The 16,465-nt window shown below is 36.0% G+C and overlaps 1 protein-coding gene across 4 annotated transcripts in view; it reads right to left on the bottom strand.

The window, feature by feature from the left end:
• The window catches only part of PIK3C3 (phosphatidylinositol 3-kinase catalytic subunit type 3), a 159,844-nt gene that overhangs the window by 68,272 nt on the left and 75,107 nt on the right, over nt 1-16,465 (bottom strand). For all 4 annotated transcript variants that reach the window (XR_001917180.1, XM_005696968.3, XM_005696969.3 and 1 more), the window contains 3 exons: nt 12,308-12,493; nt 4,563-4,717; nt 2,874-2,964 (listed from right to left, as the gene is read on the bottom strand). Coding sequence is in view for 3 of the 4 variants with exons in the window: in XM_005696968.3 (XP_005697025.1) it covers nt 2,874-2,964; nt 4,563-4,717; nt 12,308-12,493 (432 nt within the window). In the remaining variant the exon portion in view is untranslated. The remainder of the gene's footprint in view (nt 1-2,873; nt 2,965-4,562; nt 4,718-12,307; nt 12,494-16,465) is intronic.

The following is a 16,465-nucleotide window of genomic DNA, read 5'->3' on the forward strand; positions in this document are numbered from 1 at the left end:
TTAGGCACGACCAGCATGATGGTATGGACCAAGGCCCCGAATCTCACTGTTCAAGGAACTTTTAAAAGGCCCAATGTAGCTAACATACAGTGAACACTAAAGTAAAGGAGGCTGAAAAGGGAAGCAAAGACCAAATTGTGAATGAAAGCTTTTAAGGTCATACTACTGAGTATGCATTTTATTTTCAAAGCAATCAATACTCAACAAAAGATCTAAAGCAGGAGAGTGAGGTGATCTGCTTTACATCTTCTGAAAATGACTCTAATTGCTCTGAGAAGTACACACCTGAGATCAGTCAGCATGCTATTACAGTAGTCTAGAAGACTGAATGGTGACAGAGAGGCAATTGATTATTAAAATATTTTGGAAGTATAATTGATAGGACTTGCTGATGGAAAGGATGTATGAAACAAAAAAGAACTGACAGCAACCCCTAAATTTATGGATTTAGTAAATGGATTGATTTGTTACATCACAGAAATTCCAAGTGAGGCAAGAGTGCTGGGGGAGAGAGTTGTATTTTGAAATATTAAGTTTGAAATGCCTGTCAGGTATACAACAGAAATCAAGTAGATATCTGGATATATGAATCTAAAACTCAGGAGAGAGAAATGTGCTAGCAATGAGTACCCTGAGGAACAGTAAGATGTCAAGCAACAAGAAAGTACTGACAAAGGAAACCAAGAAGGAACGGCTGGAGAGGTGAAGAGGAAAACGGGGGATGTATGGTATCACTGAAACCAAGAAAAAAGTCAGCTTTTCAAGAAGGGAGTCATTTATTTTCCTGAATAATGCTGGGAGGAATTCAAATACACACAACCACAAACACTGAAGCCATTTACTATTTTATTTTAGCAAATAAGTTTTAATATACGATGGGAACAAAGGCCCTGAATGATGTGAATTAAAGACTAAAAAGAAAGGAAGGAGAGTCAAGATGTACAAACAACTCCTCTGAGAAACTTGATTATGAAGAGAACAAAGAAAATTAGGTACTGTTGTGTAGGATGTGGTATTAGGGAGGAATTTTTCTTGTTTTTTTTTTTTTTTTTTCCATTTCTGAATTTTTTAAATGAGAGATACTAACATATCTGAATATTTCTACCAGGAAAAGAAGAGAGCATATCTTTCAAGGGAGTTATATTCTTCATTGTTAAGAAAATAGAAGTAAAGAATGGGAAGAGATTCACATCTGTAAATCTAGTGATGGTAAATGGCAACCATTTTTACCTAATGACTTCTATTTGTTTCCATAAAAAATGAGGCAGAATTGTGATCTAGAAACTGGGAGGCAGGGCATAAAGAACAGGGCTGGAAAGGTATGAAAGAGTCACTGTAGAGCAGGGAGAGCAACCATCTAGAGAAACGTAGGAAGGCAGACAGTGTTGAGTGCCCACCTGATGTCTGTGGTCATGAATGTACGGTGATATCAACACGCTAGGCTATGTGATTTCTTCCAAAGTATTAAGGCACAGGCAAATTAGGTAATTAATTAGGCTTATCAAGGGTTAAGACTGTGCCAAGGGAACTGAAGAATGATTAAAAGGATGAGTTGGGATAAAAGCTGTACTCAGAGGAAAGCAAATATTGAAGGGTACTGATAAACAAAGAAAAAGGTAGAGATCAATGCATTTAGATGTTTCAGGGCAGTAGCACATAAAAAGTGGTCCTTGTTTCCTCTGTTTAAAGTGTTCATCCCCCAGGTCACCACATGGTTGTTTCCTCACCTGCTTCATCTTTACAGAAGATGTCACTTTTCCTGGGAGGCCTTCCCTGAACAAACCTTTTTAAAATTTCAATCACCTAACTCCACCCCAACATTCTCTATCATTCTATTCTGATTTTTCTTCTACTCTTTTACGGCATATAAATATTATTGACTATCATCAGCCCAAACACTAGAATGAATTCCATGAAGTGAAAAGATTTTGAGTGTTTTCTTATCTGCTGTATCAACCCTAGCACCTATAATAGTTTCTGGTACACAGAACTCAAAAAAAAAAAAAACACATGTGAATGAACTGATTACTGAATCAGTCAATCAGTCCCTTTTGAAAGAGAAAAATAAACTGGAGCTAAATGGTTCCTTAAAGAACTCCTTTAAGGATTCTATGATCCAGTAATATAAAATTAATTTTTTCAATATTTTCTGATATATTAAGAGGCACAGACAAGCATACTATAATTAAGTTAATAGTGAAAACAAACATCACTCAGTTAACAACATTAACTCCTAAAATTTGACTAAAAGAAATGATATTGAATATATACATTTAAAAGAAAACAAACCTCTTTCTAATATTAAGCATGTATTACTTATTTTCAACATCACAGATATGAAAGGTTCTTCTCAAATTAGAAGCCATAGGGATAAAAATCAACAATACATACTGGATGAACTTCTGCAAATGTACTCCCAAATATAATTTTCAGAGTAGCATTAGCCATACAGACCTGTTTTACCTCAAAATTACTCTGCTTAGCTAAAAGAACTTAAGAGCAGCTTAGTGTATTTCCCTAGTATCAAAGTCATACATTTCTACAAGGTAATTACAAACACCAACAACTACAGTAATGTTCATAAATGTGTTAACAATAAATATTCTGAGTTTCCTTAATAAAATATTTAGGTCCACTTTATTTTTACATTGTATTTCAATCCATTTATATTAACATGTCCAAAGGCACCAATAAAATGCCTTGAACTAAAGATGGCATTTTTTGCTGAAAGGAAAAGTTATAAACACATGTCATAAGCCAAATTATTTCATAAAGTTGTAATTATTCATCAAAATTAATATTTTCAAGACCAACATAAAATGTTTACTTGGCAGTATCCCTCCTACAGGAAACTTGAAAAGCTCTGTACTCACCTCCAGATTTTCACCATCTGAACTTTCTTTTGTTTTAGATGCAGAAGGAGGGGAAGACACTGGAGGAAGAGGGCTGGTTATAATTTGGGAGCTGAAAAAATAATACACTGATATGTAAAATCCTCTTTCTGTAAGAGAAGATACATATGTTCAGCACAGTTCACCACAACTGAGTCTGGATAAAGTACCATCTCTTAAAGTGTGTTCTGGTTAGCATTGAATCACATTAGATTCTGGGAAAGAGGCTCCATAGTCAAAGAATATGGGTGATTCATCTTTGAGATGTATGTGCAAGTTTGCATACATTGAAGTTTCTGATAAATACTACAGTGTTTTTAAAAAGTACATTTTACTTTAAGCCAGTATGTTTCAAATATATTTGGCCACAAGACAACCCCTATCTCTTTTTCATCTTTTAAAAAGCATACAAATTGATGACCAGCAGATATTATAGTTTATAGTTTACATCCTGTCATAAAATCTTAAATACAGTTCTAATAAAACACTCTAAGTGGCAAAAGTAAGATGAAGTTAAGTAAACATGCCTAGAGACTGAAGCCGTCTAATGTACAGTGGAAGAAAATGCAAGGGATCTCCTCTCTTAAAAACAGGAAAACATAGAGGAGTCTATATAAGAAAAAATGTTTTTCGCCCCCTGTTTCTCAGTTCTCTTCTAAGTGAAAAACAGCAGATTTTAAAAAAAGCATTACCATCAACAAAAATTCAGAAATATAATCTTGAACTCATGATAATCGACATAATTGTACTAATTCAGATAATCTGAATTCTAGACATCCTTTGTCACTAACAAATCTCATGATTTCTTCACAAAACAATTTTATACCACTAAGCCTAGAATTTCTCATACAAATGTTTCTATTTATCTCAAACTTTAAGATTTTATGAAAAGAAAAATGGCAAAGTAGAAAGAACAAGGGCTTTGGAGTCAACTCTACCTAATTTGCAACATGGAAGACTTTGGGAATTTACTTCTCCTTAAGTCCTTCATATCTAAATTAGGGATATGAACACCTACCTCAGAGGATTACTAATAACAAGTTTAATATATGTGGGCCATCTCCTGGTGTCTGCTACAGAGGTGAGTTCTTAACTGTTATTACTGTTAATAGCCTACTTTCAATTCAATTAACTGGTTGCTTTAACTACTAAAGAGGTGAAAAGCAGTCAATAAAAAATACAACTTTACAATAAAAATGTCTGAGTCCACTAATATGCCTCATCTTTCATTTTCTTTTTGCATGAACAGCAACGACATCCAACACTTACCAAGCACCATGTGTCAGACACTTTTCTAAACGCTTTCTGTGTTTCATTTAATCTTTCAGCAGTCCTTAAAGATCAGTTACTATTGCTGTATCCCCATTTTTAACATGAGAAACTAGGGCCAGGGCCACAGAGAGAATATTTAACTTGCAGAAGTTTACACAGCTAGTGGTGGTAGAGTCAAGATTTTTAACTCGGGCATTCTGACTCTATAGCTGATTTTTAAAACACTGCCCTATAATACAGTAGTTCGTGTTCTGTGAGCACACATGCCATGTTCATTGGTAGAACTTCAAACTTATTACTAACCAGGGTTTGTTACATCTGGGAAAAAAGAAAAGAAGACAGTCTGAAAAGGTAGAAAACTATCAAATTTAAAAATAAGTCCTCCCTGGATATCCATACCTGTCTATTTCTGCAGAATTTATTCCAGAATTTGACACGCTCTCTGACACTGAACCCTGACTATCCTTCTTGGTAGGTTCTAATCCATTTTTTATGTCATCAAAGTTTTCATATTTGAGAGCTTGGACCAGCTGTAATAGGTACATCAACAAATCCTGGAAAACAAACAAAAAATAAGCCAATATTAGAAAAATGCAAGTGATTATATACAAGTTATGGGTATTCCTAAATATCAAGTTAAACAATTTAATCTACCACTTATCATTTGTGTTAGCTTGGGCAGGTCCCAAGGTTTCTTAACTTCTTGGTGCCTCACTGGGTCCTCTTCTTTAAAATGGCCATAATCATATAAACCTTAGAGACTGAGTTGTGAGGATTAAATCAGTTAATAGGAAAAAAGTCACAGGATAGTTCCTGGCACAAAGTAAGTGACCAGTAAACATCTTGTTTAAAATGGTATCCCATTGACATGTATACACTGCTATATTTAAAACAGATACCCAGTAAGGACCTGTACAGCACAGGGAACTCTGCTCAATATTCTGTAATAATCTAAATAGGAAAAGAATTTGAAAAAGAATACACACGTGTATATACATATAACTGAATCACTTTGTTGTACACCTGAAACTAACACAACACTGTTAGCCATGATCTAATAGAAAAGAAAAAGAAAAAAAGTATCCCAAAAGCACAGGAAAAAAAACAAAAACTAAGAAAAATGATTGAGATGGTTCATATAAAGCTGAGAAATTAACAAAAGATCCTTTTTACAGCAATGGCATTTTAGGTCTAAGATTACCTGTGAAACTCCAAACTATTAAGTTTTCAAAGTGTTTCTATTTCATAATGTTTCCTAGTTGGGATTTTTAAAAAATATTATATTGCTTTTTTTTTTCCTTTAAGAGAATTCGGAGTTTAGTGAATTTAGAGAATTTGGGTTGCTTCTTAAATGGACACTACAATGAAGTAGATATTTTTACACTCAGTTAAAAGAAATGTTTATTTTCCTGCCAATTACCAAAATTGGCTTGAAGAAAACAAATTTCTAAATCTAAATTTCTCCTACTTCTTCTGATAAACAGTAAGATAATTCAGACTGAACAAAAAAGCATCAAGAAAGTTGTTTTTACCTTTCTGAGTTTTCCCTTAATGTTAAGAATGGAAATATTTTCCATCATACTCTATAAATGTACTTCTTAGCCCTTCCCAATGACTATTAAGAAAACGCCAAAAGTTTTGCTTTCAAAAATAATTACAAATTGAAGAAACTCACAAAACTCATACGAAAATTGACAGCATCTATTATCGTCCAGTTCTAATTGCCACTCAGGCAGTCAAAATTCAATTAGGTAATATTAAGATATTGTGATTATCAGTTTAATTTTAGTCATCTTTCCTTAAGCCCAGAAACTAGGTTAAATCCCTGGCTAACTATTTATATTTATACTTCATGTTTAAACAACTCTTTCCTTCTGTATTTTGTTAACAACTACAGCATTTGTAAGAGTGAAAGTCACTCAGTCGTATCCAACTCTTTGTGACCCCATGGACTATACATATACAATCCATGGAATTCTCCAGAGAAGACCAGAATACTGGAGGAGGTAGTCATTCCCTTCTCCAAGGGATCCTCACCCAGGGATCCCTGGGTTCGACCAAGGGATCGAACCCAGGTCTCCCACATCGCAGGCGGATTCTTTACCAGCTGAGCCACCAGGGAAGCCCAGTATTTGCAATTAATTGCTTATTTACTCTTTGTCATTTCCGACATTTTAAAAATTCCATGAAGATGACTACTTCCCAACATCCTATTTTCCCTTATTTAATACCAAAATATATTCTTTTCATCTTTTTTTCTTATACTGACATAGTCAACCTTTTTTATAGTTGCCCAAATACTGACAAAAAGCAATACATGTGATTTTACCATTATGTATGATTTTTTTCACAAAAAACTAAACGAAAGGTTAATTGGCTGAGTAGTAGTGTTAGTTGCTTAGTCGTGTCCGACCCTTTGCGACCCCCATGGACTGTAGCCCATCAGGCTCCTCTGTCCATGGGATTCTCCAGGCAAGAATACTGGAGTGGGGTGCCATTCCCTTCCCCAGAGGATCTCCCCGACCCAGGGATTGAACCCAAGTCTCCTGTACTGCAGGCAGATGAAGGGTTAATGCGGCCACAATAGGGAAAGTGGAAATGTGCTGCTTACAAACAAGATGTTCTGCCAAGGAGACGGACATAGCCTTGAGATTAATGGTCCCTTGCTAACGAGGGGACCTTTCCTTCTTGTGATAAGGGCTCTGGACAGACTCTGCAGTAGACAGGGATTTCACTCCCCTTTGCTGTACAGTAACATGTATGCACCTGCACTGTACTGAAAAGGCTTATTCATACAGTCTGGAATTCTGCCTAAGGGGGGCTTTATAATAATAAATGGCAATTAGTTTGCCCAGTTGTTCCTCTGGCCAGAGCGGTGTCCTGTCTGTCTTTTGTATGTCTTGTATGTTTTATCTCATTTCACTCGTAATCTCCAGAAATCTCCTACAGGCAGATTCTTTACCGCAAGAGCTATAGGGAAGTCCACTCTGTGATAACTGCCTTATTAATTCTTATTCAAATATATCAGTATCAGTGGCCAGGAAAATCAAATGACTTTATCAAAATACTTACATAGTGTTCTGTTTCTAAAAACAAATTTTAATTGGATCAATAGATGTTTGACTTTCTATTATCTTATTTAGGATTTATTGCATCTTACAGCTCTAGATATTCTTCTATGTATATTCTAAGAAAAAAATTATACAAGAGAAAATTGTTTACTCAAGTATCCTTCTTAGGAGGTTTAAGTAATTCAGTTTCACTGCTACCCTTTATTACCAGGCAGGTTTTGGAAATGCTGCTGAATGTACCACCTAGTGTGCTTTCCCAAGTAAAAAAAAGACTTATTGCATGAAATCAAAAAGGTTGCACTGTTATTAAGTTACCCAAGAAGGAGAAACTCAAAAGAAAACACATCGTTTTAAGTCACTCATCACAATATGATAGTGTTAGTCATCTGCTTTCTGTATTCAAACTACTCATTCCTTCATTTGTATGAAAATAAATTAACTTCAATAGTAAGTGCAAAGGCTGTTTGTTCATTACATAGTCACATTCAAAAAACATAAAATCCCTCCAGGCATGAAGGATATAAGCATATAAATAAAGCAAAACAAACAAACAAAAAAATCAGATTTCTAACTCAGACAATTCAGTAAAAATTTCTCAAGAGTTATGAAATACTATCTAGACAGTAATCATCATTCTTCTAAAGAAGTTAATTCTAATGCTTTAGAATACAAATGCAACATTTCATGTCAAAATAACTATTTCTTATTCAATTAAGATTAATTCTTCATATAGGCATTTACAGTTAGAGACATGGGTTCTGACCTTGGTTCCCAGACAGCTACACATATCCCATACTCCTGGTGAAATGAAATACTTTCTATTTTTCTGTACTTTTCAATCTCCTTGCCTTTGCTCATACTGCTCTCTCTACTTGGAAAGTAAACTCAAGTCCAACTCTGAAAATTCTACTCTTCCTTCAATATCTATGTCAAATGCCATTTCTTCCTCAAATTCTAATGGAGAATCTCTCTCCTTCTGAGCCACACCATAGTAAGAAATATGGCTTTTAAAAACGCCTTTAAAGAATATTAAACAAATCCAACTCAGAAAGATATTAAAAGACTGGTTAAGATATATGTTACAGATGTAAGGTGAGTTTAACATTAGGAATCCAGCATCTATTTCATATGTAGTATTTATAATATATTAATGTTTTTCAGATAGCATGATGCTATACCTACAAATTATAGGGACCCGTTTAATACCTATTAAAACTATAAAGAGACGTCACTAAAGAAACTAGATAAAACATAAATATTAAAATAAAAACGCAGTTTTCATTTAACCAACAAACAGAAATAAGAGATAAAAGTGGTGAGGTAGTTTATAATAGTAATGACTGTCACAAAATAAATACAATTTTTTAAAATGTGAAAAAATTGTATGAAAAATTGTGATAAAGGCATATATATTTTGACAATTTCAATGCAAGCTACTTATTCAAGAATATGGAAAAACATGCACAAAACTGTTTACTAATACAGTTACAACAAAAGATTAGAAATAAAACAACTGCCTACCAGAAGAGGCTGACTGGTAAAATAAGTTATAAAATAAACGAGCAGTAAAATATTATGCTGCTGTTTTAAAAGAATATGGTAGATCTATAGGCATCCATAAAGTGTTTTTCTACAGATTAGATGTACCTCTGACATCATTTGCCTGTGTTTCCAGACTTTACAGACACCAATTATTATATGTTGAAGATGAGAAAACGTCCAAGATTATACTGTTCAGTTAATCAAGCATGCTTTTAAAAACATGAATAGGATATTCCTATTTACCTTAATTTTAAGAGCTGTCTTTGGTGACTCAGACTGTAAAGAATTTGCCTGGAATGAGGAAGACCCAGGTTCGATTCCTGGGTCGGGAAAATCCCCTGGAGAAGGGAAACGCAACCCACTCCAGTGTTCTGGTCTGGAGAACTCCATGGACAGAGAAGCCTGACGGGCTACAGTCCATGGGGTCACAAAGAGTCAGACACAACTGAGTGACTTTCACTTTTCATCATATAAACCATACATGCATATATATATGCTCGTAATTTGCATATAGAATATATGAAAAGATATGAGTGACTATTTTTCTGGGGATAAAAAATGGCTGGAAAAGTGGAATTGTTAAAGGAGCTTCAATGTTACTATTTCATTTATAATTTAAAAGGAAAGCAAATCAGAAAAAAAAATGATAATATAATACAGTAAAGGAACAAACCAAATGCCGTGGGAGCAGAAAAGAAACCAAAATGTCATCTGCTTCCCTCAGTGGTTAAGAGAAGTTTCTCAGAGATGTTGAGGTCTGTGCTACACCTTGAAGGATGAACAGCAGGAAGACCTCACTAGGAAGATGAAGTAACACATATACAGGCTTGGGTACTAGAGGGACTATGGCATCCTGAACAAATTACTGTCCAAATATAAAATGTAGTACTTTTCATTCAAGTTTTTCAGTTGTCCAAGATGTAGATATTTAGACAAAGTGACCTTTGATGTGATGCTATGGTTACATGATTATATTATTATATTATAGGACTATATTAAGGGCTCAAGATGGTAAAGAATCTGCCTGCAATGTGGGAGATCTTGTGTTCAATCTTTGGGTTGGGAAGATCCCCTGGAAAAGGCAATGGCTACCCACTCCAATATTCTTGCCTGGAGAATTTTATGGACAGAGGAGCCTGGCAGGCTACAGTCCACAGGGTCACACAGAGTCAGACATGACTGTGTGACTTTCACTTTCACTTGAAATACTAAAAAACATTTGAAGTTCATAAAGCCGTAAATACCATACTGCTGCTGCTGCTGCTGCTAAGTTGCTTCAGTCATGTCCGACTCTGTGTGACCCCATAGACGGCAGCCCACCAGGCTCCCCCTTCCCTGGGATTCTCCAGGCAAGAACACTGGAATGGGTTGCCATTTCCTTCCCCAATGCATGAAAGTAAAAAGTGAAAGTGAAGTTGTTCAGTCGTGTCTGACTCTTCACGACCCCATGGACTGCAGCCTACCAGCCTCCTCCGTCCGTGGGATTTTCCAGGCAAGAGTACTGTAGTGGGTTGCCATTGCCTTCTCCAAAATACCATACTACTCCACAGATAATGCAAAAGCAAAGAGGCACTTTATACCAATTAGAAAAGAAAGGTAGAACATGAATGATTTTAGTATAAAATTGATATAAATTTATAATCTTTCAGCATATTACATATAAGAACAGTTTTCAAAATTTTTTCCCATGTAGTTTTTTCTTCATAACTATTAAGTGGTATAAATAACTATTATCACTATTTTTTTTTTTTGATAGGAAACTGAGGTGAGAATAACACATGTTCCCAAAGACATATGGGTACATAGAGTCAGATAAAAACCAAAATTCAAATCTTAATGTACATTTGACGAATCAGTAGAAACTAAATGAAATATTTTTTCTTAAGCTGAGTATACAAAATTCATTACTGAACCAAGTTCAGAGAAAGGAAAATCAAGAGATAGTTACCACCTCACTATCTATCACCTCTAAAACCTCAAAAAACACTCCCAAACTAACAACCATATTTTGCAGTTTGGGATACATGCAATATTTGTATCATTATTCTTTATCTCATAAAAATTATAAAATAGTCTATAAATAGTTCAGTACTTGCACTAATACTATTAATTCCAGAGACAATTAAATGTTTAGCCTCTAAGTTTATAAGGGAATGTAGTCAGACAACCAAATATGATGATTTATAATATTTCTATTTAAACTCTGAACCCATGTTGAGGAGGCCTGTATTGACTACAACCCAAAGACGTTTACCTAAATCCTGACTCATGTCAAATAGAGATAAAGACTTAATGACTAAAGTGAAATTTCTAATGAATTTCAAAATAAATACTTCATTATTTTAAATAAATATTGCAATAATTTACTTTTACTTGTGATGTACTAAAAAAAAAAACAATAAAGAAGATAATATGCTGAATCACAATGCTAGGAACCGCTGTTTGATAAGAGAGTGAAAAACATCCTAGTCCAAAAAAATTATACAATATCTGAGAATTGCCTCAGAATAATCTAGTGGAATGTAAGGAATGGGGAGGAGAGAATAACTGGCATTAGAGATGAAAACAAAATTGTCTATGAGTTGGGAACTACTGAAGATAGGTAAATTACATATGAACAGTCACTGTACTACTTTCTTTAGTGCTTAAATTTTACTGTAATTAGATACATATACAACTATCAACTTTAATAAACGTGGCATTTTGCTTCTTGAAATTTAGATACCACTAGGAGTTCAAAATCATGATGAGCACTCCTATGCATATATTGAGGGTTAAGAAGAGTCATCTTATATTCCATAAGCCTTGCAGGCTATGTATGAGAATACATTTCCTCTATAAAAATTAGTAAGTTATAAAAAAAAAATTAGTGAATTCATCTACCTGATTAGGAATTACTAAAATTCAACATCTAGCAATGTTTTGGGTCAATACAGTTTCCAACCTTCCCAGGTGGCCTTATATGTATATAAACAGCCACCATAAAGCTTGTAGTCTTTCTCTTGCAGAGGATTCAAAACCACCTTTAAAAAAATTTACTTACACACACAATTGTTGGTAGCTTAGAGTTTAAAGGAGGAGTCTGAAAAAGAATAAGATGACCATGCATTTCTACACTTTAAAGGCCCCAAAGGCTTTTCAAAGCTACAATTAAATGTGGATTGCTGTAGACTGACTGATAGAGGGGAATCTGAATTATTCCCTAGCTGGTACTGCATTAAACCATTTTTCATTAGAGTTCCTTTTTCCAGACAGAGCAATACAATCTCTGCTGCCAGGAAAATGTCCTGGGGGACGCTGTCCCATCATGTAACACATCAGGAAGTAAATTTTCATTTCACGGAGTAACCCCTGGAGGAATATTTTAATTTTGCTTCTAAAAACACACATAGTATATCCTCTTCCCTTCTGAAGCCTTCCCTCCCTCCCTCCCTCCCTCCCTCTCTCTCTCTCTCACACACATACACACACACGCACAGGTCCCAGTTTAAAATGTGCCCAGTTGCAGAGGAGTAGTGAACACTAACGCACCTCATCATCTGCCTGCCGTAGTCGGGCCACAGCGTAGCGCCTCACTGTTGGATTCGTGTAATGAGAGGACAGCAGCTCCAAGGAATCCTCTACATCCATAGGCTTCCACTTGCCTAGAAGTTCCAGCGCCTGTTTGGCCTCCTGAGGTAGATCCCAATTAACACATTTCAAGAACTTTGTCAAAGCCTAAAATCAGAAAAGGTTTGAAAATTAGAAACATTGTATTCTGGGAAAGGGAGAATCAAGGATGACGAGGTAGAGCTCAACTTAGACCCGACGGCAAAGTGACAAAGTCAACGACAGACTCCTCACATAAACACTAAACACACAATCTGAGAAAAACACTGCAGGACCAAGGGATCGGGGTGGAGTGAGGGGGCGGGAAAGGCATGTTCCTTGTAACTTTACTTTTTTTTTTCAGAGCACTACAAAGCACTATGAAGCTGTAAATTTTCTTCAACTTTTCTTCATTATGCTTTCACTATTTTAAATAACTGCAAGATTCAACACAAGGAAATCGTTGAGACATGTCTCATGAAGTCTGAGATATCTTAAGAGAAAAACTTCATTTTATAGTATCAACATGTGAGACATAAAATATTGCAACCAAAGAATGAAAGAGTCCAAAGCCAAGAAGGGTAGAACCCCATTCAAGAACACATCCTAGAGTCAATGGTTTTCCTAGATACTCACATGGGATGACTCAAATGAAGTTGAATATGTCTCTCTTACAGAGAGAAGTAACTACAGAAAAAGAGAGACAATTAAAAAAAAAAAAAAAACCTCTACAGAAACAAGTATAAAAATAGATAAATACACAGGAGCATTGGTTTCTGTATATTCATTCTATGATTCAGCTGGCTGTTTGTAGAATCTTTCTGGAATCTCCCTTCTTTAGAAAGGTAGCCAATTCCTCTTAAGACTGTCAGGTGAGGAAGCTACCTTGGAGCATATCATTCATGGCTGCATAACAGTAAATGCTGTTTAAAGAAAGGTGTGTACCTGTTTTTCATAAAAAAGCAAACCCTATTGCCAGATCTTCTTACTAACACTTTGCTGGCTGATATCCAGACATTTTCTTCTTTTTCTATGAATTCATCTCTTGAACAAAGATAACTTTAAATTTTAAATTCTTGCTCTGCTCAACTAAAAATATTTTCATTAGTAAACTAACCAAGTTCTCCAAAAAAATGTTCCCTTGAATAATAAAACACAATTACTTATTAGTATGACATAAAATTAATCTTCATTCCCATTCCCTAACTTATTGTTATTTAACTTATATGTGGAGTGCATCATGCAAAATGCTGGGGTGGATGAAGCACAAGGTGGAATCACGACTGCCAGGAGAAATATCAATAACCTCAGATATGCAGATGACACCACCCTTATGGCAGAAAGTGAAGAGGAACTGAAGAGCCTCTTAAAGAACGTGAAACAGGAGAGTGAAAAAGCTGGCTTAAAACTCAACATTCAAAAAACTAAGATCATGGCACCCAGTCCCATCACTTCATGGCAAATAGAAGGGGAAACAATAGAAATAGTGACAGACTTCATTTTCTTGGGCTCCAAAATCACTACAATTGGTGACTGCAGCCAAGAAAGTAAAAGATCCCTGCTCCTTGGAAGAAAAGCTATGACAAACCTAGATAGCATATTAAAAAGCAGAGACGTTACTCTGGCAACTAAGGTCCATCTCGTAAAAGTTATGGTTTTTCCAATAGTCATGTACGAATGTGATAGCTGGACCATATAGAAAGCTGAGCATCGAAGATCTGATGCTCTTGAACTGTGGTCCTGGAGAAAACTCTTGACAGTCCCTTGGACTGCAAGGAGATCCAACCAGTCAATCCTAAAGGAAATCAGTCCTGAATATTCATTGGAAGGAATGACGCTGAAGCTGAAGTTCCAATAAAAAGACCCTGATGTTGGGAAAGACTGAAGGCAGGAGGAGAAGGGGACGACAGAGGATGAGATGATGAGATGGTTGAATGGTTGGATGGCATCACTGACTCAATGGACATGAGTTTAAGCAAGCTCCTTGATGGACAGGGACTCCTAGAGTACTGCAGTCCATGGGGTCGCAAAGAGTTGGACACGACTGAGAGACTGAACTAAACTGAACTGAACTGAACTTATTCTTGACTTAACTAAACTATGGGATAAAAGCACTATGGAGTGGTCAAATTTGTATATAATGTGAGTGAAGTCGCTTGCCCATCATTTCAAAATATTGGACAGGCTAGACTCAGAATCCAAATCCACCGACTCTCAACCCATGCATGTTTAACCAGATGGTTTCTCCTTACCATTAAGGAAGTGCTGCCGCTGCTCCTGCTAAGTCGCTTCAGTCGCTAATTAGCTAGCCCAAGCCATTGGGAGCCATTACTCTACCAACACTTATCCCCTAAACTTGCAGGGAAAAAAAAGGGGCACAAGTGGAGGGTCATTTTCCAGGTCTCAAATGAGTCCCTGGGACTGGCTGCCTAGTGAAGGTCTTTGGCGTGACACGGGAAAGAATTCAAGAACCAGCCACAGTAAAGTGAAAGCAGATTTATGTAGAGAGATACATACTCCATAGACAGAGTGTGTGCTGTCTCAGAAGGCACAAGTGACCCTGAAATACAGGGGTGGTTAGTTTTTACGGCCTAGGTGATGTCACAGGCTAACAAGAGGGAAGATGATTTCAACTATTTTGAGGAAAGGACAGAGATTTCCAAAATCGGGGCACTACTGACTTTGTGGCCTTTTATAGTTGGCCTCAGAACTGTCATGGTACCAGAGGGTGTGTTATTTAGCTAATGTATTACAGTGAGTGCAAACGAGGCTCAAGGTCTCCTGGAAGTCAAATTTTCTGCCACCTTGGGCCTATTTAGGTTCCAATCAGTTTCTGTGAATCCTGTTCTTAATGGCTGCTTCATTCTTTTAATGGTTACGCCCTGCCTCCTTTCTTCCCTGTCTCAAATCCATTCCTAATTCTCTGTGATTATTTCCTGGCGATATTTCTCACTGTTCCCCTCAGACTAACTCTCACTATGCCACACATTTAGAGTTTGGCACAGCCTTCAAGCTAAGGGTTTCTCTTCTAATCATTTCAACTGTCAGATATTCAAGTTGGAAGTGATTTATTAGTACAACCTCCCACTATCAGCACAAATTTACTGTATAATATCTCTGACAAAAAGAGACTTGATATTTACCTAAGTAATTTCAGCGATTAATTTCCAACATACTCACTGTATTTACAGACAGTGAAGCCATTTTTTTAAAACGTTGGCTTCTTTTTTTAAACATTCCTTGATACCTCTTATCATAATCCAAACCTTTAATTCTCAATAAGCTCTCATTGCCCCTCTATGCTTCAATCAAGCTAACCTATTTTATATATGACGGTCTAACTCCTATCTACAAGGAGTTCCTTCTTTTCTTATGCTCTTTGTCAAAACAGTAGTGTCATCTTCTTTAAGGCCAACTTGCCAAAATATCAACTTTTCCAGGAAGTTTTCAGCAACTTTCAGCTCTTCTCTCAGTAGCTGCTTAATTTTACATTTCTTCAATTAAATGACTCTCTTCTAACTACCAAATACTTTTCTGGACATTCTGTCTACAACTGGAATTTGCATTCCCCAAGGATAGCTAGCCATTTCTTCTATACCTCCTGCACATCATTTAAGTGCTCTCTCTCCATAAAAGCACATGGATGGCCCTCCTTATTCTATGCATTTATTTTTTACTTCTTAAATGTATTTCTAGACTGAATGTGGAAATAAAGCACACTTCCTAAATAACTACAGTGAAAGCTTTTCCACTTCACAGTATATCAGCAGTCTTAACGAAGATGTGCCGCTATGTACTTACTATAAGCAAATCTTGTAGCATGCTGATGTACTCAATTCAGTATCTGAAACAATCTAACCCTCAGATTCTCAGATTTATAGTTTATTAGTGATATTTATGGAGTATACTGCTGCCAGGGACTGTACAAAGATTTCACAACCTGATAATGCTAAACGTGACAAAGGTAAACAAGGAGATAATACAATGAAGGTGGAAACAAGAAGAGGAATGAGAAAGAAAGGAAGTGTAAGAATCTGAAGTCAGAAATAGTAATGATGATACTTTATTTCAGGTGCTTTAAAGATGCTTTATTGATCTATA

Source organism: Capra hircus, chromosome 24 (genome assembly GCF_001704415.2).
Source record: "Capra hircus breed San Clemente chromosome 24, ASM170441v1, whole genome shotgun sequence".
In the NCBI taxonomy this organism is placed as follows: Eukaryota; Metazoa; Chordata; class Mammalia; order Artiodactyla; family Bovidae; genus Capra; species Capra hircus.